The sequence below is a fragment of the Euleptes europaea genome, chromosome 19, assembly GCF_029931775.1.
Source record: "Euleptes europaea isolate rEulEur1 chromosome 19, rEulEur1.hap1, whole genome shotgun sequence".
In the NCBI taxonomy this organism is placed as follows: Eukaryota; Metazoa; Chordata; class Lepidosauria; order Squamata; family Sphaerodactylidae; genus Euleptes; species Euleptes europaea.
The window spans coordinates 1,987,020-2,014,075 of record NC_079330.1 but is presented as its reverse complement, the minus strand read 5'-3'; the positions used below and the strand labels follow the sequence as shown (position 1 = coordinate 2,014,075).

The 27,056-nt window shown below is 49.4% G+C and overlaps 1 protein-coding gene across 1 annotated transcript; it reads left to right on the top strand.

Moving 5' to 3' along the window:
- Window positions 1-3,419: 3,419 nt before the first annotated feature.
- On the top strand, window positions 3,420-26,154 carry TMCO4 (transmembrane and coiled-coil domains 4). Its single transcript, XM_056865286.1, has 13 exons — window positions 3,420-3,592; window positions 4,846-5,020; window positions 6,913-6,940; window positions 7,409-7,541; window positions 9,348-9,445; window positions 10,223-10,366; window positions 11,168-11,287; window positions 13,825-13,989; window positions 14,729-14,865; window positions 15,580-15,664; window positions 19,784-19,901; window positions 21,177-21,294; window positions 25,720-26,154. Exons 1-13 carry the CDS (start codon window positions 3,420-3,422, stop codon window positions 26,152-26,154), a joined length of 1,929 nt encoding a protein of 642 aa, XP_056721264.1.
- Window positions 26,155-27,056: the final 902 nt, after the last annotated feature.

Genomic DNA, 27,056 nt, shown 5'->3' with positions numbered 1-27,056 from the left:
CTTTAGGCTAGCATGGGATCATAAAAAATGAAAATAAATAAAACCGTCAGAAGCCGGTTAAAAAATCTAGGTCAGCTTTCCAGGAAGTGGAGCTGCTGGTCCAAGGACGTTCAGCCCAGGCCCATGGGCCAAACAGCAGCCAGGACCCACAAAGCTGACCAAATGCACAGAAATAAATGATGTAAGCTATGCAAAACCGAATCCAGAGGGGGTTTTGCACAGGAAATAGGGCTCTGCACGGTAACAATTTGATTCTGAAAGAAGCTTGGGGTAAAGGGTTAGGGACTGTAATAGGTTCCTATTATGTATTTTTTTCTTTTGTTTAATGCGTGAGATGCTTAATACTTATGCTGTGCTTCACCTCTGGTTGGTTTCCAGACTTCTACACGTCAAATCCTATCGCTTTGTCTGTTTTCCCAGTCTGGTGATTGTATTCATTTAGTAGTCTGTGTAATCCACCTTGAGTCCCAGTGAGAAAGGCAGACTATAAATAATGTAAATAAAAATTTAAAAAGTATGGAAAAGGGGTAACTGGGTATGGCAAATTGAGCTTCTCAGTCTAGATTGTGTGCAGCTGGGGGCGAACAGGACAACTCCCACCAGGTGACCAAGCATCTGGAAGAGACTTTGTTCTCTTCCTTAACATTCCTTTCAGGCAGTTAATGTTCCTTTAGAATCCCATTCCCCACACAGGTCTTAAAGGGCCGCTTTTTAAAAATTCCCTTTGGCAACCGCTCATGTGATTGTGGAATTAGCGAAATAGAAACCTTAGGGCACTTACTTCTATTTTGCAAAAATTGGAACAAAGAGAGAATGACATGGATCACACCTATCTTAATAAAGTATAATCTTCCCTCTGAACCCTGGATCGTTCCCTTTCTCCTATCAGACTTAGAGGTAGATAGAAAATCCATCAGGTCACCAAATATTTAACCCAGGTAATGGTCTCAAAACTATCCCGGTAAATGACACTGGCATGTAGCCTAAGAGATTTTGTTTATTATAAGATTTATTATAAGATTTTTACACTTTTTACATGCTTTTTTATACACTCTAGGCATCTATGTGTCTTATGTATACGCTTATGACTTTGTCGTTAATGAGCAATAAACTAAACTTGATCTTTAGAATCCGATGTTTTTGCCATTCTAATGTCTTTGAAGCGACACAGCAGTCTGGAGCAACTGAAATTTGTCGCAGAGCACAACTTAGCCAGTGCAGAAATGAAACGAGCTTCAGGTGAAGGCAAGTCTTTTATGCATGGCTGTTTCACTAGCCGTCACCCCTCCAACAGCTTCAGGTCTTTGTTTGGATTATGCATGCCATTTCTGACTGTCAGAGGTCGCCTCGCTCTCCCCCTGCATTTCCTAGTGTTTTGCCCGTGTTTTCAGGGACCTGTTTTATCTCGAATTTGAAAATGTGGGCAAAATGCGGGGAGATGCAGGGGGAGAGCGAGGCGACCTCTGACAGTCGGAAACGGCATGCATAATCCAAACAAAGATCCAAAGTCGTCGGAGGGGTGACTGCCGGTGAAACAGCCATGCATAAAAGACCCCATTTTCCTGAAAAAGCTAAATCTGGCTCAGCCAATAATTACTTTGCCCTGGTCCAGATGGAGCTAGTGAGCTGGGCAGGTGCAAAGGCAGAAGACCCGTGGAGCAAGGGATGGTTCCGAATTTCTCATCCCGTCATTTTGGCCTCCTAGTCCCTATTTTGATTTCCCTTTGGTCTTCAGTGAATCAACCCCTTGGGCTGGATCCCACAGGTCCATTCTGCTAGCAGAAGTGGTTTCCATTGACTGAAGGCACGTTCCCTGGACGCAAGAGGTTTGGAAGAGTATCTTGTGTCACTCTGATGGAGGAAAACACCTGCCTGAGAAGAGCAGGGGTGCAGGATCCAACCCAGTGATTCTTTATTTGCATGCCGTTTTCTGCCTCTTAGAATTTTTCCGGTAAAATGTGCTTGTTGTTCCGCTTAATGTGTACATTAATAAAAGTATACTAGAGATGCTGCAAAATAAATAAATAATCATCCTACTTATAAACTGCATACACTGTACCTAAATTAAATATGGACATAAACTGACAGCGAGAAGTAGCAAACCCAAAACAGTTTAGAAAAAAAGAAATACATGTCAAAAAGAATGGAAGAGCTGATATTTGCACATTTGTAAACGGAAGATGGTGTTTGAACTAGTTGGGCTCACGAGGAGGAGGCCGGCCTCACGTGTCGGGAAGAATGTTCCGTCATTCTCTGTCATTTTCATCAATCCAAAGAGTAATTTGGTTTTATTATTTTGCTCTGCCGTGGACTTTGTGCTGTTTGTGTTGGTGAAATGTGTGGTTTCCATGGAAATGGGCTGGGATGCGGATGCAAGGGCGTATCAGTACCCCACGTGCCTTTCCATTGATTCCCCATAAGGGCACAATTGAAGACACTGGCAGTTCTGGGGCTGGTGTCAGAGGCTGAGCCAAGCCAGCACGCACCTGGGGAGATGAGTCTATATCACCCGACTTATACAGTGCTATAACTGGTATGTAGCATCCAAAGGTCTACCACTCCATGGCTGACCAGAGAAAAGGTCACCTGTTTGCAGTTTTCTATACACAACCATCCTCCTTGTTAAGAGGAGGGGAGAAAGGCCAAAGGGATATAAACTGAGCTTGCTTCACACCTGTGATTTTTCTACCTGTGTACTGTTTGCCGAGTCCTTTCTCCAAGGAGAATATTGGGTTTACTGTTTTCATATATAGGCCATAGCAAACAGCTGAATTTGGAAACAGAATATAGGCAAGAAGAGAAACCTTATAACATCTGCACACACCCAGATATCTCTGCAGGATCGAGAGCACGGGTTTCAGTAAAAGTCTGCTGTGGTTTGGTCAGCAGCAAACCAAAGCCGCTGTTGTCTGCCTAATGCGCTTCTTGTTGTCACTCCCAAACAAACAGCTGCTTTATTTCTCCTGCTGGGTTCCAATACTGTTTATAGCCCTAAAAATTTTCAAAAGCGATTGACAACTCTCTAAAAGCTCCATCATCAAGACATGAAGGAAACCAGTCAATAATATTCATGCCAAAGCCTTCCACTGTACTAATAACAATAAAAATAGCATCTTAGAGCGGCAGCAACCAAGAGATAAAATCTCCGTCTTTGAGCCAACTTTGGGTTGCACCCCGCAGATCCATTCTACTAGCAGAGGCCCTTTTCTCCAGTGGAAGGAATCGCAAGACATGCCTCATGGGAGGGGAAACACTTCACGAGCAGAACCGACCCACCGGATCCAACCCCCACCTTTTCAGTGTTAAAAGGCTGGCAAATTGGGGAGAGCCAATGTGGTCGTTTCTGTTTCTCTCTGGCTTCTTACGCTGCCTCCACTTTTTGTTCCCGATCCGTCTCCATGTTGCAGCGGGTGGTGAACATGGCCGCCGCAAGCCAGCGGCACCAGAAGCCCTGGAGGAGGGGGACCAGACAACCGGAGAGCGAGGAGCCGCTCGAATGCGTAGGCCGGCAGCTGGCTGAGCCAGGGAAGTTTGCCTACGTGGCTCTCTGTGCCATATCGTTGGCATCCCTGTTTCCCGAACCAGAAGACAGGTAAATAGTTTTCTTGCTGGAAAAGTCACAGAGGCTTCGTGCTATTTCATTCCTAGTCCCCAGAGAGCATGTGAATGAGGGACAGGTCAGACTTTGGGAGTTGGAAGGACTACATTTTGGGATAAAAATGGATTCAGGAAAGGATCCATTAGAAGAAGACAACGAAGAAGAAGAGTTGGTTTTTATATGCCGACTTTCTCTGCCACTTAAGGGAGACTCAAGCTGGCTTACAATCACCTTCCTTTCCCCTCCCCACAACAGACACCCTGTGAGGGAGGTGGGGCTGAGAGAGTTCAGAGAGAACTGTGACTGGCCCAAGGTCACCCAGCTGGCTTCATGGGGAGGAGCGGGGAAACAAATCCAGTTCACCAAATTAGCCTCCGCCGCTCATGTGGAGGAGTGGGGAATCCAACCCGGTTCTCCAGATCAGAGTCCACCGCTCCAAACCACTGCTCTTAACCGCTGCACCACGCTGGTGTAGAGATCGGGTCTCCTTTTGATCAACCCGGAGATCAGGTCTCCTGATCAGGGTTAGGGGTCTCTAACGTTAAACAGAGCTTCTGCTTGAAATATCGAAGAGTTATTATTGGAGTTATATGTAAACTTGCTCCGTGACATTTTGTGGTTGGCTGCCACAGGAGGTGCGGCGGCTGTGCCCGCTGCCCTGTGTCGGAATTCCATAGGTGCCCACAGGGGACCCCTGATCTAGGTATTTAAAAAAACAAAACATTGAGAGCGTTTCTGTAGCTCGTTCTGCAATCTTGGGTCCCCTGTATCAATACTATTTATAATCGATGTATGCCTTGCCTTTCTTCTGTTGTGGAACTCTCAACAGGGCACCCGGATAGTCTTTTCATAGAGGGTCTCCAGAGGGTCTCCCTCTCAGGCCCTGACTAGACCCAGACTGGCCTTCAGCAGATAGTACTGAGCTAGACAGGCTGATGGTCTGACTCACTCATTATAAAGTGGAAACTGGGGCCTTTTTATTGGGGCCCACCTATAGCGCAGTGGTCGAGCATGTGCGGGGCATGAATGCTCGCTGCCTGAGACCCTGGAGATCTGCTGCCATTCAGAGGAGGCAAGGCTGGTCTGGATGGACCGACTTGGTAGAAGACACATCCTATACTGTGGCTGAGCGGGGGAGTACCTGACTGGAATACAGAAGGTTCCTGGTTCAATCCCCGTTCAAGGCTATTGGGTTGTGGGTGCGGGGAAAGACCCCAGCCCTCCTCTTACAAAGGGACTCTTTGAAGCTCCTACAGGACAGAAGTAATCGAAAGCCTGGTCAAGTGGCTGGAGCTCTCGGAAGCTGTCTTGCCCGCCATGCTGGCGTTTGCGGGCGGCTTGGGCGGCGAGGGGACAGATACCTTTGTTCGGATCCTCTTGAGCGAGCCTGTCTTGAAAGGGAACCCCAACGTCATCACTCAGGTGAGGTGGTTTTCCTTTTTCAGGTTGGCCTGCAGACCCCAAAGTGGGGGACAGTCTGTCTCTGGGCCAGATCATGGGTGCTCAGATCATGGGTGGGGGCTGAATGCCCTCTGTATCCCCCCCTAGTCCCACTACACAGATGTTAAATGTGTCAGGGAGAAGGTCTCTAGGGTTGCCAACTCTAGGTTGGGAAATTCCTGGAGATCTGGGGGTGGAGCCTGGGGAGGGCAGTGTTTAGTGGTGGGAGGGACCCTTGTGGGGATGCGATGGCATAGAATCCAGCCTCTAAGGCAGCCGTTTTCTCCAGGGAAGCTAATCTGTGCCGTCTGGAGATCAGTTGTAATTCCAGGAGGTCTCCAGGCCCCACCTGGAGATTGGCAAGCATAGCTGGAACCCTTCTCCCAGAGGAATCGCAGTCATGGGTCAAATGAAGAATTTTCCTTTCCTTGCATCACAGAGCTTTTATTGGATGAACTGATCTCGGGCAGTGAATAAAAATTTCAAAAACTGCTTGCCAGAAGTTCTGACTGTGAAAAATGCAAGGTCGGTCCAGGAATCCCCGCTGTCCAGTGTCCTGTTCCCCAGTGGCCGGACTGGTGCTTCCAGAGGGCAACAACCCTCCCCCGTTCTTCGTGCCTTGCGTCTGAAATTGAGAGCTACACCCTCTCTGTACATGGAGGTTCCATTGAGCAGCTAACAGGCCTGTCCTCAGTGGGCTTGTCTGGCCCTTCAAAGGTCTTGGCTGTTGCCCCGCCTCGGGGCAATGAGTTCCATAAGCTCAGCGAGGCATCATCGTTGTGTTTGTCTTGGGCCGCTTGCTGATCCGTTTAGTCGGCTGACCCCGTCTTCTAGGATTAGGCAGGCAGCTGAGCTGTTCTTTTCCCGCTTCCAAGTCTACATTTCTATGCAGGATGAGCTCAGGAGCGGAGCCAACAGGGGGGACTTCTCCAAATCAAAGCGCGGTGGGACCTGGAGGTCTGTTCAGGGCCAGGTCTGCAGAGCAAAGCAAAATCTAAGTAGGCAGTTTGGTGTCGGAGCCAAGGAGCTGGTCTTGGATACTGTTTTAATAAGACCAAAGAACATTAGATTTGCCTGGCTGGCAACTAAAATAAGACAAAATGCACTTAAGGCTGTGGAATAACCAATCCGTGATTAGAATCTCTACTGTTTTATGCACATCTTGGAGGATTTTATCCCTTTATACCAGTTTTTAATCTCCACTAATAGACCAAAGAACATTGGTGCAGTGCAAAATATTGTCGAAGGCTTTCACGGTCAGAGTTCATCGGTTCTTGTAGGTTATCTGGGCTGTGTGACCGTGGCCTTGGTATTTTCTTTCCTGACGTTTCGCCAGCAGCTGTGGCCGGCATCTTCAGAGGAGTAACACTGAAGGACACTGTCCTTCAGTGTTACTCCTCTGAAGATGCCGGCCACAGCTGCTGGCGAAACGTCAGGAAAGAAAATACCAAGACCACGGTCACACAGCCCGGATAACCTACAAGAACCAATTGGTGCAGTGCTTTCAGCGAATGCCTCACATATAATCCACCTACAATCGCTTTCGTTAATCTCGTAAAGTAGGCCTAAGTGACAGTCCACAGCCAAGCCAAGTTTTGAACCAGGGGATCTCCTGGGTCGCTGCTCATTCTCTTAAGCCCCTTCTGCTACAGCAGCCCAGTCCGCAGCTCTTAGCTATATATGTAAATGGAACCTCCATGTTCAGAGGCAGGGTACCTGTGACCCACCGGGGATGGTTATTGCCATGGTAACCTGTTTGCTTGCTTCCTGGGGGCCTCTGAGTAGCTGCAGTTTGTGCAGAACTCTACATGTGCCCAAAAGCCTCTGAATTGAGGGGTGGGCTTACTATTTTTTTCCTCATATTTTTCTTTTAGGATCTCGTGGCCTTTTCTCTGAAGGATGGTGAGTTATTCTGGGATTTTTTTGGTGGGTTGGGAGATGTGGCTGGAACATCAAAAGAGCTTTGCTGGATGAGGCCAGTGTACCATATGGTCCATCATCCTGCATGTTACAGTCACCAGCCAGACGCCTGCAGGCAAGAATGTGAGGACCAAAGCTTCCCCTGCTCTTTTATCCCCACCCCAGCAAGTGGTTTTCAAAGGGTCTCAGCCTCCAAGTATTGAGGTTTCGTTTAATCTCCAGGGCTGACAGCCCTAGAGGGGCCTCTCCTTGAGTTGTCTCATTCCCCTTTCAAAGTCATTTAAGCCAGCGGGCACCCCTATCTGCCTGTGGCAGTGAGTTCCACTGGTTAACGATGCGCTGAGTTTAGGAGGGCAAACTGAGCTGCACAATGAACCAATGAACTCTGACCGTGAAAGCCTTCCTACAATATTTTGAGCTGCACTTGTTATTCCTCTGATTGTGCTGCAGGCCACTATGATGCCCGGGCACGGGTGCTCCTCGCTCACGTCACCTGGCTGCTGCAGATTCCCCTGGTGGAGTTGGAGGCCTCAGAGGAACGTCTCCTGGAATGCCTGAATGAAGAAGAGGAGGAGGAATCCGAGTAAGGATCTTTCTCTGGAGTTATTTTTGATATACATTCCCATGCTTCTGTATTACGGGTTGGATCCATTGCACTAGCAGAAGCAATACTTCCGCCTGGGTAAAGCACCCTGCTAGTACAATGGACTCATGGGGTCCAACCGGAAATATGCATAGATGGATGGGTAAAGTAAGCCAGTTTGGGTAATTGTAAGCCAGTTTGATTCTTCATTAAGTGGGAGAGAAAGTCGGCATATAAAAGTCAAGTCGTTGTCGTCTTCTTCTCCTTCTCCTCCTCCCTCCCCCCACCCAGGGCCTGCTCTCCCAATTTAAACTTTCCTTTCTTCTCTGTACAAACAGCAGCCAAACTCTTTCAGAGCAGCAGCGGTGTGGTGAACTCTGCCGAAGCCTTGCGTGGGGACCACAAATCAGGATGTCCCTTGGCTTGAATCACTGGACATGACCTTAAGAAAGCTGCTCCATTTCAGCCCCCATCTGCAGAAATGGGAGTCTAGGAACTGGCTTGCCTTTTAAGGCAGTTGTCGGGATTCCAACAATATGTAGTGTGTGAAATACACCACAGAAGGATGAAATTGGGGTGGGGTTCATCCTGGGAAGGATGAAAGCGCCTTGCCCTTACCCAGGAGCAGGTTGGTGGCAACCCTTGAACTTTTGCCGACTTCCCCTTTATGGCCTCCGCCAGCCAGGGCCTCAGGGTGTTCACTCAAATAAATAGTTTCGTGTATTGTAGGGATTTAATTGCGCCGTTGATAAACAGGCGGTACATATTAAAACATTTGCTGTTTTTATTGCGCAAGCCGCTGACCCTGTGGGACGCGTCTTCTGGGTAAGTAGTCTGGACTGTGGTTCTTACCGGTTCACCATCAGCCATTTGCGTTGCTTGAACCAAAGTGGAAATCTGTTGCCGTAAAGCTTACTTTGTGGTGTGTTCTGTGTGCATGTTGAAGGATTCGTTGCATGCTTTGTGTGCTGATGATACTGGGCAAAGAGCATGGGCAAAGAGCATAGGGGAAGTATCACTTAGAGATGTAGATTTACAGACAAATGGAAAATGAGAAAAGAGCCCCATTGGTTAAATTCGTTAGGGTAGTGAAAATCAAGGGGGAATAGCAGTGAAGGAAAGAATGTCCTTTATCTCCCTACATTTTGCCTTTAATTGCTTATCAAATGGGGACCTGTTCTTCTGTTAGTCTGAAATTTGGCAGAGAGTACCCTTGGAATGAGGACACTCCCGACAGGAGGGGGAAGCAAAGGTGTTTGAGGCAGAAATGTTAACCATTATGGGATGCTAGTGATTTTTGCTACCCCACCGTTTCAACTCAAAAATCCCTGCAAAACCTCCCCCACCCCCCACCCCACTCTTGTCTTTATTTCATGCCATTTTCCATTTCCTTGTGCTGGATTTTCCCCGTTTACACAATTCAGTTATTTTTGCATGCGAAAAAACCCACAAAGCCATTTGTACAGCCCCAGTGGGATAGTCCAGGACAGCCCGGTCTTGTCAGATCTCAAAAGCTAAGCAGCGGCGGCCCTGGTCAGACCACCAAGGAAGTCCAGGGTCACTATGCAGAGGCAGGCAATGGCAAACCACCTCTGAACGTCTCTTGCCTTGAAAACCTCACACGGTTGCCATAAGTCAGCTGTGACTTGAGGAAAGAAAGAAAGAAAGAAAGAAAGAAAGAAAGAAAGAAAGAAAGAAAGAAAGAAAGAAAGAAAGAAAGAAAGAAAGAAAGAAAGAAAGAAAGAAGTGTGTTCCTCTCAAAATTTGCACTCATTCTTCCCCCCAACACAATGTGGCTCCCCCCAGAATGGCAGAGGCATCACGGAAGAAGAAGGAGAGAAGGAAACGGCTGAAGAGGTACCTCCTGATCGGCTTGGCAACTGTCGGGGGTGGGACGGTGATAGGTGAGTGTGGCCTTCTCCGCTGGGTTGTCGCTGTTCTCATTTTGAAATTTGGGGGCCTCGAATATTTTTTCCTCCCTGCTGAGGCCTCCAGGTGGATGTGGGAAGCATTAGAGCCAGTGTAGGGATTATACTAGAATTCAGGGATTCCGAGGTTCAACCCCCAACTCAGTCACAGGCTGAGAGAGGAAGGGACTAACCCCCCTCCCGGGGTTGTTGCCATGGTAAAATGAAGAGAAGGAGCAGCACCGTGTCTCCAAGCCCCTTGGATGAAGGGCAAGAGAAGGAGGCGATATCTTGATCAGAAAGCAGTCAGGAAAAAAAGCATACGGGAATTACCTTATCCACAGGTCCAAGGAGACAAACCTAGCTGATCCCTATCATGCCTGGAGGTGAAAAGTCTTAATCGTCCTTGGTCTCAGGGCTGAGGTTATCTCCTCAGCCAAGGGTGGCCGAGCTCTGTAAACTCAGGTGGCTGTAATAAAGCAGTTACTCTTCGGTCTTCTTAGTTGTGGATCATGTTCTCTCAGGGGTTGAGTTACAAGGGGATTAGTCAGATGGGTGGAGGAAAGGCCCATCGGTCAAACCTCCATATTCAGGAGCAGCGTGGCCCTTCTGTTCTTTTCCTGGACTTCCCCAGGGCGCTTGAATAACCACAGTGGGTGACCGGGTGCGGGGGGAGATGGAGCTGGGGTCTGGGCCAGGCAGGCAGCTCTTACAAACCGAGATTCCTGTGGGTCAGAGCTGGGCCAGAGATTGAGGCGCCCTCTTCCCGCGTAGGTCTGACGGGGGGGCTTGCCGCCCCTCTGGTAGCAGCCGGAGCAGCAACCATTATCGGGAGCGCGGGGGCAGCCGCCCTGGGATCGGCCGCTGGGATTGCTGTCATGGCGTCTCTGTTCGGCGCTGCCGGAGCTGGACTCACAGGTAAGCGGCGGCCTATGAGTCTCTGGCTCCAGGGCCAGACTGAACTATGTCCGGTAATGAGGGGCGGGTGGGGGGGAAGGGACAGGGAGACTAAATTTCCCAATCCCTCAATTTGGAGGGGCTCTGGCTCCATGGTGGAGCATCTGCTTGGCATGCAGAAGGTCCCATGTTCAGTCCCCCGGCATCTCCAGTTAAAGGGACTAGGCAAGTAGGTGATGGCAAAGACCTCTCTCTGCCTGAGACCCTGGAGAGCCGCTGCAGGTCTGAGTAGAACATACTGACTTCGATGGACCAAGGGTCTGGTTCAGTAGAAGGCAGCTTCATGTGACTTGAAAATCCTCATTTCAGTTTTGCTTCTAAACTGGGAAAGTAGAAACCCATTGTTTTATGTCTCCGTGTCCTGGGAAATGAGTGAAACAATTCAGCAAATACAAACCAACCAGCATGGTGTAGTGGTTAAAGTGATGGGCTAGGATCTGGGAGTCCCAGGTTTGAATCCCCACTCTGGCATGGAAGCTTGTTGGGTGACCGTGGGGCAGTCACACACTCTCCGCCTAACCTACCTCTCGGGGTTGTCGTGAGGATACAATGGAGGAAAAGAGAACAGTGGAGAGGAAAAGTGAGACGTAAATGAAGTCAATAAGTATATGTTCCTTTTTCTGAGGATGATTCTGGCTGGCAGACAGCAGCCTGACTGGCTTAGCTGCACCCGGCATTTCTAAGAGAGCAGAATCCTTTCCCCTCACCTCAGTTCAGCCCTGATTTAGTGGGTTTGGGTTGTGGTTTTTTTGGTTCCTTCAGGTTACAAGATGAAGAAGCGCGTGGGGGCGATTGAGGAGTTTGAGTTCCTCCCATTAACAGAAGGGAAGCAGCTCCACGTCACTGTGGCCATCACCGGCTGGCTGTCCACGGGGAAATTCGGTAAGAGAAGATGGAAGCTCTGCAAGGGCAGGCCGGAGAGGCATTATACGATATGGGTTATGGGATGGGGAATGCAGACAGTCTTTCTTCCCCCTTCTTCTTTACCCTGCAGGGCCATTGCACTGTGGATCCCCCCTCCCCACTGTTCAGTTTAGCTGCAGGAGGGTTTGAGTTGGCTCAAGGCTGGGCAAAAGGGGGCAACCTCCCCACCGAGCTATTTCCCCAAGCACAACTCCCCCCCAACTCCTTCCTTCCTTCCTTCCTTCCTTCCTTCCTTCCTTCCTTCCTTCCTTCCTTCCTCTGCATTTTAATGTTTTTCTGCATACTTGCCCCTAACCACCATATACTGTGTAGAAGCCCCAACCTTGTCTCCAAGAAGCCCCGTTACACTGTGCTGCTGATCGGCGCTCCTGTTCGCTGTTGCCAGTGAACGATGCTGGTTGGCACCATCACTCTGAGCAGTTGGAATGTTTGTAGAGCCTCTGTGACATCACAGTAGGCTGATGGGTGGCACTGTTTTTGGCATCTATCTAATTGGCACCATTCTGATGACCTCACTGGGGCTTCCTGGGTGGCACAGAGCTGAGCACACTCAGTCCTGAATGTGTTTCATCCTGTACTCTTCAGTCTCCAAAGTTCTTGCTCGCAACAGGGGACCTTCTCACCACAAATGTGTCTCCATCTGCTCACGCCGGGGCCTTTTGCAAAGGGAGTGGGTGGCTGGCAGCCGCTTTTTTCCCTCTGAGAGCATCCTCTGCCTTGCAGTGTGTTACCAGGACACCACCAATGTGGTTTTGCATTTTATTTTTTTAACAAGGCCTTCTGTTTGCCTTTTGCACCGAGTTCCCAAGCTGTGACCGATGTCACACAAGTTCCTAGAACCTTCCGGGTCAAATGGCAAAGTCGTGAACGCTTTCTTGGTTATTGAAATCCCACGGATCCAGGAACCCACTTGCTATGGTTGCCAGGCAGAGCCCTAAGAGTAGTTCGCAACAAGACTTGGCAACATTCAGCATCAGTGAATCATTCTTGTGGGATCTTGCAGTCTGGCGCGTTGTCTGTTTTATTTATTTGCGATGCTTCTAGACCCTCCTCTTCTCCCAACAACAACAGACATAGGGTGGTTCACAAAAACAGATTTAAAAGTACAGGAAAGCAATTGCTGAACATCTCCAAATCATGCCAAATACCTGGCGCTTGTCTTCACATAAGGGAAGAATGTAGGTGGACTTTGTGCGGGGAACAGAATCCGTAACTCTGGGGCCAACATGGAAAAAGCCCTGCTTCCTGTCCGTAACATTCTTACTTAGTTTCAGAGGGAGGCTGTGTTGGTCTGCGGTAGAACAGCTAGATTCAGATCCAGTGGCATCTTAGAGACCAACAAGTTTTTTGGGCTATGAGCTTCCGAGAGTCAAAACTCATAGTTTTTGACTCTCGAAAGCTTATACCCTGAAAATCTGTTTGGTCTCTAAGATACTGCTGGACTCGAATCTAGCTGGTCTTACTTAGAGGACCGGACCTGGAGTGGGGCCTTTGGGGCAGGTTGTAAAACTCCCAATGGGCAGGGTTGGCATTCCCATCAGAGAACACTGTGCCAGGGAAGATGCCCCTCATTACTACAGCGAGACCCTGCAGGGTCAAAACCAGCAAGGCAATTACCAGGTAGCCAATGCCGATATATTTTTTAAAAGACATGATTGTCCCTTGTCAACCCAGATGTGTCAACGGGTTGGCGGGAGCGATCAGTACCAAATGCAGTTTTCAAACCGTCTCCAGAGGCAGCCCCACATCAAGTGAATCGCGGTAGTCTAGGGATCGGGTAGAGAATCGGCTGTGATCTGTGCAGCCCCTGGTTCAAGTCTTGCCTCTTCCATGCCTTTGGCATTCCACGCTCTCTCTCAGCCCTGCATCTGCAGCTGAGGTATGATAATACTGGCCTTGCTTATAGGCCTGTTTGTAAAGAGTACTGAGAGAATGTAGATGAAGGCTTTTGAACATTTGCAAGGGCACGATAAAAACGGTATGCTACAATTGTCATTACTCTGTGGCAAAAACAACCAAACGCTTGACAGCTGACATCAGTGAACACAAGCTGTGGAAATTACAGAGTCTATGAAGTGTTTTGAATGTTCTTAAATGCTTCGCAGACACAAAGTATTACATTATTAAATAGAAATGGGGAGGTGAGGCTGAGCTGACTCTGCTGTGCTTTGCTTCAAAGTTTTCTCCAGGAAGTTTTGAAAAAGAAAACAGTCTCTTTTTCTGGCTGCGTCTCTGTGACCTTGGAGGACTGAAAGGCGAGCAGGTGGAATTCCCTAAGACAAGCAGAACAGCAAAAGAGTTGCATGAAATTTTGTAGAGCCAGAATGGTGCATGGGTTAGAATGTCAGAATAGGACTGTAGAGACCTGAGTTCAAATCCCCTTCTGCTCAGAGTACACTGGATGAAATTTCTTCCTCTCAGGGGAGGGAATAAAAATGACAGTCGATTGTAATCATAGATCCTGTTAATTTTGTGCTTTCATTCCTTTCTCCTAGGGAGTTTTACAGCTCCGTGGAGCAGCTTGCTGAGTTCCAAAGAACAATACTGCTTAGCCTGGGAGTCCAAATACCTCATGGAACTGGGCAATGCCCTCGACTCTCTGTGGAACGGATTAGTCAACATGGTGGCCCAAGAAGCCCTGAAATACACCGTCTTGGCGGGTAAGAATCTGGGAAATATCTTGCATATAGGGGACCAAGGGTGTGGAAACTGCGGTGGCTGTCGTTGTAGGAGTCGTAATCTTGGGTCAGAATATCACCTGCAAAACACTCACAACCCCGCTTTTTAAAAATTAACATGCTATTAATTTGCAGGCCAATGATGCAATATCACAGTATGCTTCTAAAACAATGGATTGACCTCTCCTGCTATTTGCTTAAATTTAAGAGGGAGTCCTACACCTGAATGTATATTGTAAAAAAACTTTCAAAACTTTCTTTTTTCCTCCCAAAAGCTAAAACCACCCCCCTTGATGACCATGCAGAATATATTTTCTCTCCTCTTCTGAACAAAAGAGTCAGGTTACTAGTCCTTATGAAGAATGATGTAGAACAGGATAACTAAAGAGGAAGGGTCAGTGCAGATGTTTCTCTTCACTCGTGAACACTCGCTGCTTCCGTGCGCTGAATCAGACCATCGGTCCCATCATGATCGGTCCAGTCACCTACTACCTAATCCTTTTTGACTAGAGAGGCTGGGGATTGAACCTGAGACCTTCCACATGTCAAGAAGAGGCTCTGCCGCTGAGGCACAGGCCCCTTCCCACTCAGCAGACCTTGCCCTGTTTTGGGAGTGGGGAGGAGGTAGCCTCGCCAGAGAAACGGAGCTCATGATGGGATTGATCCTTGTTTGGCACTTTCCCCAGATCAGGTGGTCCCGATTCAATCTGTCTCCCGGCAGGTATCGTCACGGCCCTCACCTGGCCCGCTTCGCTGCTCACGGTTGCCAGCGTGATCGACAACCCCTGGGGAGTGTGTTTGCATCGCTCGGCCGAAGTAGGGAAGCATCTGGCTCAGATTCTGCTCAGCCGGCAGCAGGTAGAAGGAGAGGCGCCAGTGGGCCCAGTCTGATTCCAAAGCGAGGCCCCTGCGGGGATTGCTCCTGTAGGGGGGCACATTGGGATTTGGAGGGGGGAACCTTTGGCTGGTCAGGTGGCAGGAGTGCCACGGAGGAGCCCTCACGCAGGGCCACCCGTCTCCTGAGAGTTTGCCATGGTGTCTTCTGTCTGGTGAGGACCTTGAGAATATGTGACAGGGTGGGTGGGGGATGGAAGGAGCCATCAAGTTACAGCCAACTTATGGTGCCTCCTCAAGAGGTTCTCAAGGCAAGAGATGTTCAGAGGTGGTTTGCCATTGCCTGCCTCTGCGTAGCAACCCTGGACTTCCTTGGTGGTCTCCCATCCAACCACTAACCAGGTCCTACCCTGCTTAGCTTCCAAGATCTAATGAGATTGGGCTAGCCTGGGCAATCAGGACAGATAAACAGAGGAGGTTTGCCATTGCCTGTCTCTGCGTTGTGACCCTGGGCTTCCTTGGTGGTCTTCCATCCAAATATTAACCAAAGCCGATGCTGACCAGCTTCTGAGATCTGACAAGATCAAGCTGGCCTGGGCCATCCAGGTCAGGGCATAAGACAGAGTGGCAGCGGGCATTTCCTTTGTGCAAATTTATTTATATCCCAGCAGTATTTCTATAAAGACTAGAAACTTTATCACTGCAAGAACGCCAGGTACCGTTTGTTTTCCCCTCCAGGGCAGGCGGCCTGTGACTTTGGTTGGCTTCAGCCTGGGCGCCAGAGTGATTTACTTCTGCCTCCAGGAGATGGCCAAGGAGAAAGGTAGGCGGGTTCAGGCGCTGCAGCTCGGCCTCTGCTCTTGTTTGTTTGATAGTAGCAGCACTTGCGTAACAGCAGGAAAACTTCAAGCAAGACTCCAAAGACCTGATGCTGGTGCGGCCGGGCTGCTCTAGCCAAATGGTCCGACTCAACGCGTGTCCGCCACCCCACCTGTAAAAGGCTCATATTCTGTGAACCTCCTCCCCCAAACCCAGGAAATAACCTTTCAGCAAGCATTACTAGCTTGCTTTCAAGCATGTATTTACAATCTTGAGGACTAGAGCCAGCGTGGTGTAGTGGTTAAGAGCGGTGGTTTGGAGCAGTGGATTCTGATCTGGAGAACCGGGTTCGATTCCCCACTCCTCCACATGAGCAGTGGAGGCTAATCTGGTGAACTGGATTTGTTTCCCCGCTCCTCCACATGAAACCAGCTGGGTGACCTTGGGCTAGTCACAGCTCTCTCTGCCCCACCTATCTCACAGGGTGTCTGTTGTGGGGAGGGGAAGGGAAGGTGATGGTAAGCCGGTTTGATTCTGCCTTACGTGGTAGAGAAAGTCCGCATATAAAAACCAACTCTTCTTCTTTCTTCTACTTCCTCCTGCTACCTCTTTCTCTCTCAACAAAAATTGAGGTAGTAAGGATGCCCACACTCCATAGATCTGTTTGTGCTCCCAAGGAATTGCAGTGCACGCAAAACAGACACAGCAACAGGGCCCACCCCCCAGCGTCTGCAAAAAGGGGCTTCCGGCTCCCAAGCTGGAGTCCTCCCCCCACCCCACAAGCGGGGTGACGTCAGTCTTGCGAGCCTGTGGCCAGGTCTCCCACGACACTCACTTGGCAGGAGCTCTTCCTGAACGCTCTCTACTGCTCCCCAGCCCCGGTCCCGCATGCACCCTCCCTTTCATTAACGCTGCCATGCACACAAATCTTGGCTGCTGTTTTCCGTGGCAGTTTTGTGTCGGAGCCAAACAGCCAACCATCTGTCATCTTACCACCAGCCGTGATCTCCGGTATTAATAGTTCCTTTTCTATGTTGGGGGGGGGGGGTAGAGCTGTCATGTTTTCCACAGAGAACGGTTGAATCATGAGTGCGAAGGATGTTTTTTGAGGTTCGCCCTCCTCCTCCTCACCACAGAAACTGACGTTGGGGCAAAATGTCCAGATTGTTAGGGCTAGAGTCTCTGGCTGCCAAGTTCAGATCGCTGTGTGAAATGCAAGCTCCGTGCCGGGTGGTTGGCTTCCTCTCCACACTCTGGAAGAATGTTGGAAGAGTCCCGCAGGATCAGTCCACGCATCTTTCTGATCCAGCATCCCATTCCTTTCAGAGACCAAAGCCTCCCCAGCCACTGGCATTCAAAGGTAGACTTCCTCTGAACATGAAGGCTCCATTTAGCCATCATGATCCATGGCTGCTCCATGAATTACCCTTTGAACAGCATCTAAGCCAATTCCTTCACCACATCCTGTAGCAGAGATTTCCGTACATTTGCATCATGACAAAGTACCCCCTTTTCTTCCTCCTGAATCTGCCCTGTCTCTGCATCATGTTTTCATTTATGGGTTGGTTGTTAAAGTTGCTTCCGTTGCAGGGTGTCCCAGCCTCTGCAGAGGAGGCCCGTTGAATCGCTGCATAAGTTTGACCTTGCTTGCTTCCCACCAGGGGTTCATACATACATACATACATACACAGAGGGTGAGCTTCTTTGAAGGCACATAATCCTAACTCTTATGCACTTGGAGAGGAATTGTTTGGGGGCATAAGAGCAAAGCGGGCCTCCCAACTTCAACTTTGGGGGAAAGTTTGGGAAATATTGTTCTGTGTGTAGCCACCCTCCTTCTTTGCCTCACCTGTTTCTGCTTCTCACTCCAGCTTGGCTTTTGCTGCTCTGCAGGGACCAAAAGATGAAGGGATGATGCGGTTGCTAAGCAACCCTGGTACCTCTCTTTCACCATAAGAGCAGAAACAGCAAGGAGATGGAGGGGGGGTTGTGCACACAGCTGGTGGGGGGTGAGGGATGTAAGTTTCAAAACCAATGGACCAGTTGTCCAAATGAGATCCTGCTAGAACTTTCTCCTGTCTGAAGTTCAAGTGATAAGGATTCTGTCAAGTTGAAATTGGATGAGTCAAATCTGCTTTCTGAATTCCTTGCAGGCAGCCCGCCCCTCCCAACTCTCTTTTGAACAATGCCGTACAATCTGCCAAAATTAGATCTTTCACAGTGGAACCCTCTTTTCTCTCCCCTGCCCCTTTTCCTAGTCCTTTCTTCTTTCAAATACATCCTCCAGGAGAGATCTGTGAGTTACAGTCCCAAGCGTTGCGAAACTGCAGCAACCTGAAGCGGCTGAGCAGTTCCTGTCTCTCCTTGCCTGATTAGTTAGCTTTTTAAAAAAAAGCTGTACTTTGTTTCTCGGTCAATATGAAAGGTTCCATATTGGGGGGGGCGTTTACGGCCAATTTAAGAAGTACTGTTTGGACTGGACGGGTCAGTAAAGTCTACGGCCAGTTTCCCTCTCCTCGGGCTGTTGCTAGAAGTGGGAAATTGCTTTGCTTTTGACGCTGAACTCTAAAAACCGTTTTTGCTAGTGGAAAAAAATAAATAAATCAGGATTCGTGCAAAAAGCAAATTCAACGCCAGAGGGGATGACTGGGAAATCTGGCTAATGGTGAAGGGGAGGGGAGGGATGGGGAATTATTGCTGTTGCTAGATCAATAGTAAAGTGACTGGCCATTGTCTGGGTAATGAAAGCCTGTTGATGGGACCCACCCCCACCCTCGCAGACAAGGGAGGAGCCTCCAGCTACTCAGGGTCTCCCTAGGAATGCAGAAAAATATAACTTAAAACGAACCAAAAGAATAGAGACCCCTCCCAACAGAAAGACCCCCTGAGGAATAAGCATGCTCCAGAAGGTATGAGATCTTGGGAATGGTTGTGTCAAAGGAGGCAGGATTGGATCGGGAGGGGGGGTTGGCCTGCTAATATTCTGGAGTATGGGCCTAGGAGAGAATTTCTGAAGCATTAACACACGCACAGCCATTATTTTTTTCCTGCTGCCTTCACCTTTTCCTAGCATTTTGTCTTTACCAGTGACTCTTGTTTTCTCATAATGTGACCAAAGTACAATAGCCTCCGTTTACTCATTTTAGCTTCTAGGGAGAGGTCCAGCTTCCCTCACTCAAACTTCTTTTATTTTTTTCTCTTTCTGCACATGACTTTTAAAAATCTTTGCTTGGGTTTGGATGAATGTGTAGGATGTGATTAGCTGTCATCCTTAAAAAGAGGATTAACCAAATTCATGGTGGATAGATTCACGGCAGCTGTTGAGCTGTGATAACTAAATGGAGCCTCCCTGATCAGAGGGGCTGTATCTTGGAAAAAACGGGGATGAAAAATTGTGGAGGGCTGTAACCATAGGGGCTTCCTTATGGGATTCCTGGAAGCATTTAGCTGGCCAGGATACCAAGCGAGATGGCCTTGAGCCTGAGCCAGCCAGGCAGATCTCATATTAAGTTGCCTGGCCTTCTTTACCCTAGATAAGGGATGGGAGATGAGGGTCCACATAGATAACCCCCGTATCTGGCACAGGGATGGTCTGAGAACTTTGGAACAGTGCTCATGAGTAAATCTTTGGGAGTACAGAATTATTAACAGCGGGAGAGGGGACCCTGGGAGGCCTCCAAGTAAGCTCTGGTTTTGTGTGTGTGTGTGTAAATTGCCGTCAAGTCGCAGCCGAGTTATGACGACCCCTTTTTGGGTTTTCATGGCAAGAGACTAACAGAGGTGGTTTGCCAGTGCCTTCCTCTGCACAGCAACCCTGGTATTCCTTGGTGGTCTCCCATCCAAATACTAACCAGGGCTGACCCTGCTTAGCTTCTGAGATCTGACGAAATCAGGCTAGCCTGGGCCATCCAGGTCAGGGCAATCTCTGGTTTCAGAAAAGGGAAATAGAGAACATTGGCTTAAGAATTCTCAGCCAGGAATTGAGCTTCCCTTGAGCACGGCGCACAGCTGAGGTTTATTCCCCTCTTGAAAATACATGGGCCAGTTGCAAAGGCCTGCCGGTTGCCCGGGATATTGGTGTGCACAACCCTTAATGTTAATGGGGGGTGTCCTCTCTTTTCAGACTGTAAAGGGATCATTGAAGACGTAGTCTTACTGGGGGCACCTGTGGAAGGAGAAGCCAAGTCCTGGAAGCCATTCACCAAGGTCGTTGCGGGCAAAATCATCAACGGCTATTGCAGGTCTGTTCTCTCATGTTGGTCCTACACAACTGTGTGCATGTGTTAAGTGCCGTCAAGTCGCTTCCGACTCATGGCAACCCTATGAATCAATGTCCTCCATAATGTCCTATCTTTGACAGCCTTACTCAGATCTTGCAAAATGAGGGCCGTGGCTTCCTTTATTGAGTCGATCCATCTCGTGTTGGGTCTTCCTCTTTTCCTGCTGCCCTCAACCCCCTAATCATGTTAAGGTGTGCCCCCCACAAAAAAATTAGGAGCTTGTTTCTCTTCTTAAGCAGAGAGGGCTCTCAAACCCCGGCTCGGCCTTATCGATGGCAGCTAGAAGCAAGAGGACCGCTGTGTTCACCGGAGCTGGACCCTGGCACGGTGCTGCTAACACGACCCCTGGCAGCCTCAGTATTTGTTTATTGGCCACGAGGGAATCCGGTGTGCTTTCTCTCTTATCCACCTGAGATTTCCCTCGAGCAGCGACAGAAGTATTCACAAAGTCCTGGCAAACCACGTGCCCCCTGCTCTGCCCTGCAGCTGGCATGCCTCCCGGCCATGCCAGGGGGTTGCCACTGCCGCACTGATTCGAAACCAATATTAATTTCAAATTAGGAATTTAACAGGTTTTGCAGGATGGCCCCCAAGCCAATCCTTTAACTCAGGGAAGTAGTTTCAGAAAATCCCCTGGAGGATAGGGTTGCAAATATCTATGAAGCTACGAGTGGAACCTCCATATCCTCAGGCAGTGTACCTCTGAATACCAGATGCTGGAGAGAAATGAGGGGGGAAAGGCCACAACAGCCACGGCCAGTGCTGGACTAGATGGATCTTTGGACTCTTCTAATGTTTTTATTGACTGTGATGGTTTGGAATTGATCCTCCATGTTCATTGGCAGTCTACCTCAGATGACAGCGACAAGCAGTAGGGAGAGCCGGCTCCCTCGGGCCCTGCTGGCAAACTTCCCAGGACTGTGCCTTCCTTGGTAGGGTTGCCAGGCTCGCTTCGGGAGGTTTTTGGGCAGAGCCTGAGTAGGGCAGGGTTTGGGGAGGGGAGGGACTTCAGTGCCATAGAGTCAAATGACCAAAGCTGCCATTTTCTCCAGGGGAACTGATCTCTATCGGCTGGAGATCAGTTGTAATAGCAGGTCTCCAGCTACTACCTGGAGATTGGCAACCCTATTCCTTGGGCTTAGACAAACCTCCAGTTATGCCCTTCAGCCTCTTGCGCTCCTTCGGCCATCTTCCTCGACTGGCGCACTGAGCATTCTCGGTCTCCTTTTCTCCCAGAGGAGACTGGCTGCTGAGCTTTGTCTACCGGACATCCTCCGTTCAACTCAACGTCGCGGGGCTTCAGCCGGTGACCCTGGACGACCGGAGGATGGTGAACATGGACCTCTCCTCCGTCGTAAGTGCCCCCTCCTGGTTCATAGAATCATAGAGTTGGAAGGGACCACCAAGGTCATCTAGTCCAACCCCCTGCCCAATGCAGGAAATTCACAACTACCGCCCTCCACACCCCCAGTGACCCCTACTCCATGCCCACAAAATGGCCACGATGCCCTCCCTCATCATCTGCTTAAAGTCATAGAATCAGCATTGCTGACAGATGGCCATCCAGCCTCTGCTTAAAAACCTCCAGGGAAGGGGAGCTTACCACCTCCTGAGGAAGCCTGTTCCACTGAGGAACCCCTCTAACTGTTAGAAAATTCTTCCTAATGTCTGGACGGAAACTCTTTTGGTTTAATTTCAACCAGTTGGTTCTGGTCCGACCTTCTGGAGCAACAGAAAACAACTCAGCACCCTCCTCAATAAGACAGCCCTTCAAGTACTTGAAGATGGTTCTCATATCCCCTCTCAGTCTTCTCCTCTTCAGGCTAAACATACCCAGCTCCTTCAACCTTTCCTCATAGGACATGGTCTCCAGACCCCTCACCATCTTAGTTGCCTTTCTCTGGACACCTTCCAGCTTGTCTACATCTTTCTTAAATTGCGGTGCCCAAAACTGAACACAGTACTCTAGGTGAGGTCTAACTAGAGCAGAGTAAAGTGATACCATCTCTTCACGTGATCTGGACACTATGCTTCTGTTGATACAGCCCAAGATCGCATTTGCTTTTTTAGCAGGTTCAGATAGGGCTGGCTGGGAAAGTCATCTCCTGAGGCCCGGGGCCTGGCTGGAGGACCGCAAGAGGGATGCTTGGTCCATGCTGTCCACACAGGAAATTGGGAGGGGGGGTCACCCCAGAGGCTTCTGTGAGGTCACACGGAGCACCTGGGAGAATCTTGAGGGAAAGGGCACCCAGGAGAGGCAGCAGCACCTGGCATGGGAGACCCACGAGCCGCTGCTTCTGCCCGGCGAAGGACAATTGTCCTGGGCTGGCAACCCTAGGTCAGGCTTACGGCCCACGAGGAAGGGTTGAGCACATGCAGCCACCTTGCAGATGAACTAGTGGCTCCTCGCTTTGGAAAAAAAAGATTTCTTTCAGTTTGAGATTCTTCGGCTTGGAGAGGCTGGGATTCGAACGCGGATCATTCTGCATTGCGAGCCCTGCTTGGTTCCCTTGAGAGGTCTCGTTCCCTTAGCTGAGGGCTTTCTGGAATTCAGCTCTGTCTGCTGTCGGGAGGGAATAAGGAATTGCTTCTTAATTGCTGCCCTTGGCTCACGGGGCCTCCTCGATCGGCACCAGGTGACTTCCGCGAGGAGCTCCTCCGCCGTACCAGGCAGCCGCTTGAATCTCTCGATGCAGAATTTGCTGAGTTTTGTTGCAAAGCCGGGCGTTCTTCAAAAACAGCTTGCTAGACATTTTCTGTCACCAGCAATTTAACAATTATAGATCTAGAGGGGTCTAATGTAATACCAGTCCCAATCGTGCAGTTTTTCCTGCTGTGCTGATACCATCAACAGCATGAGATGCTTTTAAAATATCCCAGAGGCTGGTAGGAATTTCTTCACAGTTTGTTAAGCAGGCGGAGGGCCCACGCAAAGGAGCCAGCAACTCTTTTGCCCCGGAAGGGATTCGACAAAGCACTGTCTTCCCTGTGAGGGCCAGTTTGGGAACTGGTCCTCCTGTGTTTGTTTAGGTCTCCTCCTTGTGTAAAGTGACGAGAGGGGTGTCATTTTTAAATCAAAAGCAGGGTGCTCGGGTGAGGGGACCAGAAACATCCCTGCACCCTTCCTCCCCCCATTCCCACCCCCATTTCAGTGCATATTGCTGTCTGAAGCCTTTTTCATCCAGTGTGGCTTGGATCCAATGCTTAGGGTTTCTTTCCTCCAGGAGGGGGTGGGGGATCTCCCAGAATAACAACTCCTCTCTATAGGGTTGCCAGATCCCTCTTCACCACCAGTGGGAGATTTTTGGGGCGGAGCAATTCATGCAGAAATTGCTTGACTGGAATAAGGAGGATGCTGCAGACACCCCAGTGTTCCCCCCTCCCCAAATCGCCAGCATGGTGTATCCTTAGTCACCCGTTCCCTGTCAACCCCCACCCCTTCTCCTTGGTGACCGAAGGATTTTATCATTCTTTTCCTGGTTAGATCCCCCCGCTGGTTCTTCTCTCAAGGGATCACAGTGCCTCTTTAAAATCCAGACTGAACCGGTTCATAAAAGGATGGGGCCTCCCTTTGTTTCGCCTCCCCCAAAACACACGCACGCAATTGCCCCCTCAACGCCCTTGAGAGATCGCTGCAGACGGCTGAAGAGTCGTCCCCCCTGAGGCCTCTGATGGTTCCTTTTAATTAAAGTTCTAATCTCTTCCAAATCGGAGAAACCAGTCGGGCCGTCTGGGACGATGCCAGCCGCAGATGGCCTTAGTAAGTCACAGATCGGGTTTTGTGCCAAGCGCTGAGTGCCTCCAAATGTCAACCCATTCCCGTGATTCTTTGGGGTTGGCGTATGTACTTTCTCCCCATGCCACCTCAACTTTCAGGCTGGGGCTGCTCCAGATTCTTGGCTTCCATCTTGAAGATGTTGTCAGGAGTCAGGAGTCGTGCGGTCCAGGCAGGCTCTTGACATGAGTTAGGCCCGTTTCTGTTCAAGAGCATCTTTCGGTTTTGTTTCCCTGAGCTGTTCAAACTATCCCCGCTCCCTGCCTCCCCCCCCCCCTGCTCTGACCTTGAGTCACAAGCAGGCAACTTCAATATTATGGCTTGCTCACTCCCTGCTTCCCACCAGGCAGTGTTATCTCCCAATTCCCAGGCCTGCTTGATCTTGCACCTGGGATTGCTTTGTGCTTAAAGTTATGCTTTGTAGACTGGATGGTCATTAGCAGCTTTGAACCTGTGGATTGCTTATGCTGTACCTGCGGCTCCTGAATAAACTTTTACCTGCTTTAGACCTGTCTGTCTGAGCGAGTGACTTTATGGGATTGCCGAGGTTGGCTGGAGAACCTCACAGAAGTCCTTCAAAGTCACCTGGGGTCACGGGGGCGCACTTGGGAGGCAGACCCGGCCAGAAATGAGGGAAGGAAGGAGGCTGTCTACCTCTAAATGTGGGGAGGGGCCAAAAGATGGAGGGAGAGCCGTGGCCATTTGGTGGGCTCCCCAGAGGCAGCTGATGGAAACAGGATGCTGGAACGGGTGGCACACTATAACATGGGTGCCAAAGAGCAGTGTGATGACAGGTTCAAGTTTGCACACTCTGATGACATCGGCTGAAGTTGGAGGGCTAGAAACTTAATCTTCAGCAAATACCATAAAACAATTTCGCACTCTCTGGCATTTAAAAAAGGTTAGTGAGCAGACCCTTTAATTTACAAACAGGCAGCAGTGAAGGGGTCTCAAGCACAGAGTCTCTTTTGTAAACTTCCAGCATCTTTGGTAAACATTTGGCTCGATAATGACTAGGCTCGGGTCTACGTTTTCAACCTCTGCAGGGAACCCAGCTGGCAATTCGGTTCTGAGTCTTTTCAGCTCACAGGTGCGTCTCCAGGTTTGGCTGGGAGCTGAATAGGAACAAGTTGTTATTGGTTTTTTATTTTATAACCACCAATCTCTTTTCCTCCCTTCTTGTAAGAATCTTCACAGCAGCTGTTTCAAATGGAGTACGTGTGTGTGTTTAGAAAAAGAGAGAAAGGGAGAGAGACGGCAGCGTTCGTCCAGCTCACTAGAAGAAACCCTGGACTGTAGTTTAAGTTTTTGCAGAAAACTCCATCAGACATATACAAATTGTGCCGCTTTTAAGAGAGGGCTCCATAAAATGGTTTCCTGTTTGAATCACTAGTGTGTGTTTGTGTGTGTATGCGCACCCGCATGCACGTGAACGCTTCCTTCCTCCCCCCCCCCATCACACACACACACCCCTGTCACAAATCTGTTGAAGTGGTATGCATAGGTATGCACTCCAGCCTATCTGGAAAGTGGCAGACATTCCCGGGGATCCCAGAATTTGAATGGCCTGGATAGAATCCGTTTGTTTTTAAAGCTCTATGTCCAGGGGCTGGCAAAAGCTCGTTGGATCGGGAGGGGCAAGAATTCACTGTTTCCACAGCAGCACAGGTATCTCTAGTTGAAAGTGGATTTCAGGTAGCAGGAAAGGGGAGGGGCCATGGCTCAGTGGTAGAGCTTCTGCTTGGCATGCAGAAGGTCCCAGGTTCAATCCCCGGCATCTCCAGTTAAAGGGACTAGGCAAGTAGGGGATGTGAAAGACCTCCGCCTGAGAGCCTGGAGAGCCACTGTCGGTCTGAGTAGACAATACTAACTTTGATGGACCCAGGGTCTGGTTCAGTAGAAGGCAGCTTCATGTGTTCATGTGTGGAAAGGCCTTTCTGACTGGACTCCTTTGCTGTCTCGACCCTCCCAGTCCTGAATAGAGCTTTGTGGCTGTTTTTGCAGGTGAGCGGCCACTTGGACTACATGAAGCAGATGGACACGATCCTGAAGGCTGTGGGCGTCAAAACCAAGCAGCGCTGCCTGGAGGAAGGGGGAACTCTTGCTCTTCTCTCCACCAAGACCATGGAAAGTCCGGAGCCGGCACAGCACAATGATGCTCCTGCAGAGCCGAGCATGCTGGGACAGGAAGAGACTGAAGATGTGCTCCGCGATGCCCCCTGGTTGTGGGAGCCGGTTTCTAATTGTGACTTGTGCCCACAGGACTCGACACAGGGGGTGGATTCTGAACTAAGAGAGAACTCACAAGCCCAAGAGAAAGAGAGCCAGCCCAGTGGAGAAAATCCTTTTCCCTCTGAGTCTTCATGCTCCTCTGATCAACATCAGATAACTGGTCATGGTGCTTGTACTGCCAATCTTCTTTCCTCATCGTCCAGATAACATAAGATGCAGCGCAGCATGATGGTAACTGTACTATTGGCTGTTCCAAACATCTCTGCATTGCCATTACATTGCAGAAGCCTCCTGAATGGGGCATGTTAACAAATTTCTGTGCAGGATCGGGTCACCTGTTTAGTTTGGCATTCCACTCCCAGCAGTTTGCTGATTCTGGGAAGTACATAAAGCAGGTTGGCATGTGGCCACAATCCCGTAGAAGCAGGAAGTATCTTGTACTTGAACATAAGGGCTCCACAGTTCATAAATTTGCCTAATCCTTTAAAAAGTAATTTCAGCCTATTGGTTATCTCCATATCTTGTGGCAGATTGTTCCGTAAGTTAATTGCATGTCCTGCAAACAAGTACTTCCTTTTAGCAATGCTGAACCTGCTGTACGTCTGCTTCATTGGGTGTCTGAGTTTTAATATTAACAGAGAGAGAGCAAGGAAAAGAGGTTTTATCTATCCTAATAGCTGTTAAAATCTCAGCTGTTTGCTGTCATCACATCTTGTGGCAATGAGTTCCTACAGTTTTAATTTCAGAGCACCTTTTGAAGACTTTGTTGTGTTGGAGAAAAAAGAAGAAGAGTTGGTTTTTATATGCTGACTTTCTCTACCACTTAAGGGAGACTCAAACCGGCTTACAATCACCTTCCCTTCCCCACAACAGATATCCTGTGAGGTAGGTGGGGCTGAGAGCTCTAGGAACTGAGACTAGCCCAAGGTCAGCCAGCAGGCTTCACGTGGAGGAGTGGGGAAACCAACCCGGTTCACCAGATTAGCCTCCGCCGCTCATGTGGAGGAGTGGGGAATCGAACCCGGTTCTCCAGATCCAAGTCCAGAGTGTATGCACTGGAGACTTAAAGAAGGTCTGGGTAAAAAACAAAGTATATTTATTTTCAATTG

Coding starts and splice junctions, on each gene's coding strand:
- TMCO4 (XM_056865286.1), top strand. CDS start 3,420: ATGGCCGCCGCAAGCCAGCGGCACCAGAAGCCCTGGAGGAGGGGGACC. Junction 10,367..11,167: donor TGCCGGAGCTGGACTCACAG/GTAAGCGGCGGC, acceptor TGGTTCCTTCAG/GTTACAAGATGAAGAAGCGC. Junction 19,902..21,176: donor ATCATCAACGGCTATTGCAG/GTCTGTTCTCTC, acceptor CTTTTCTCCCAG/AGGAGACTGGCTGCTGAGCT.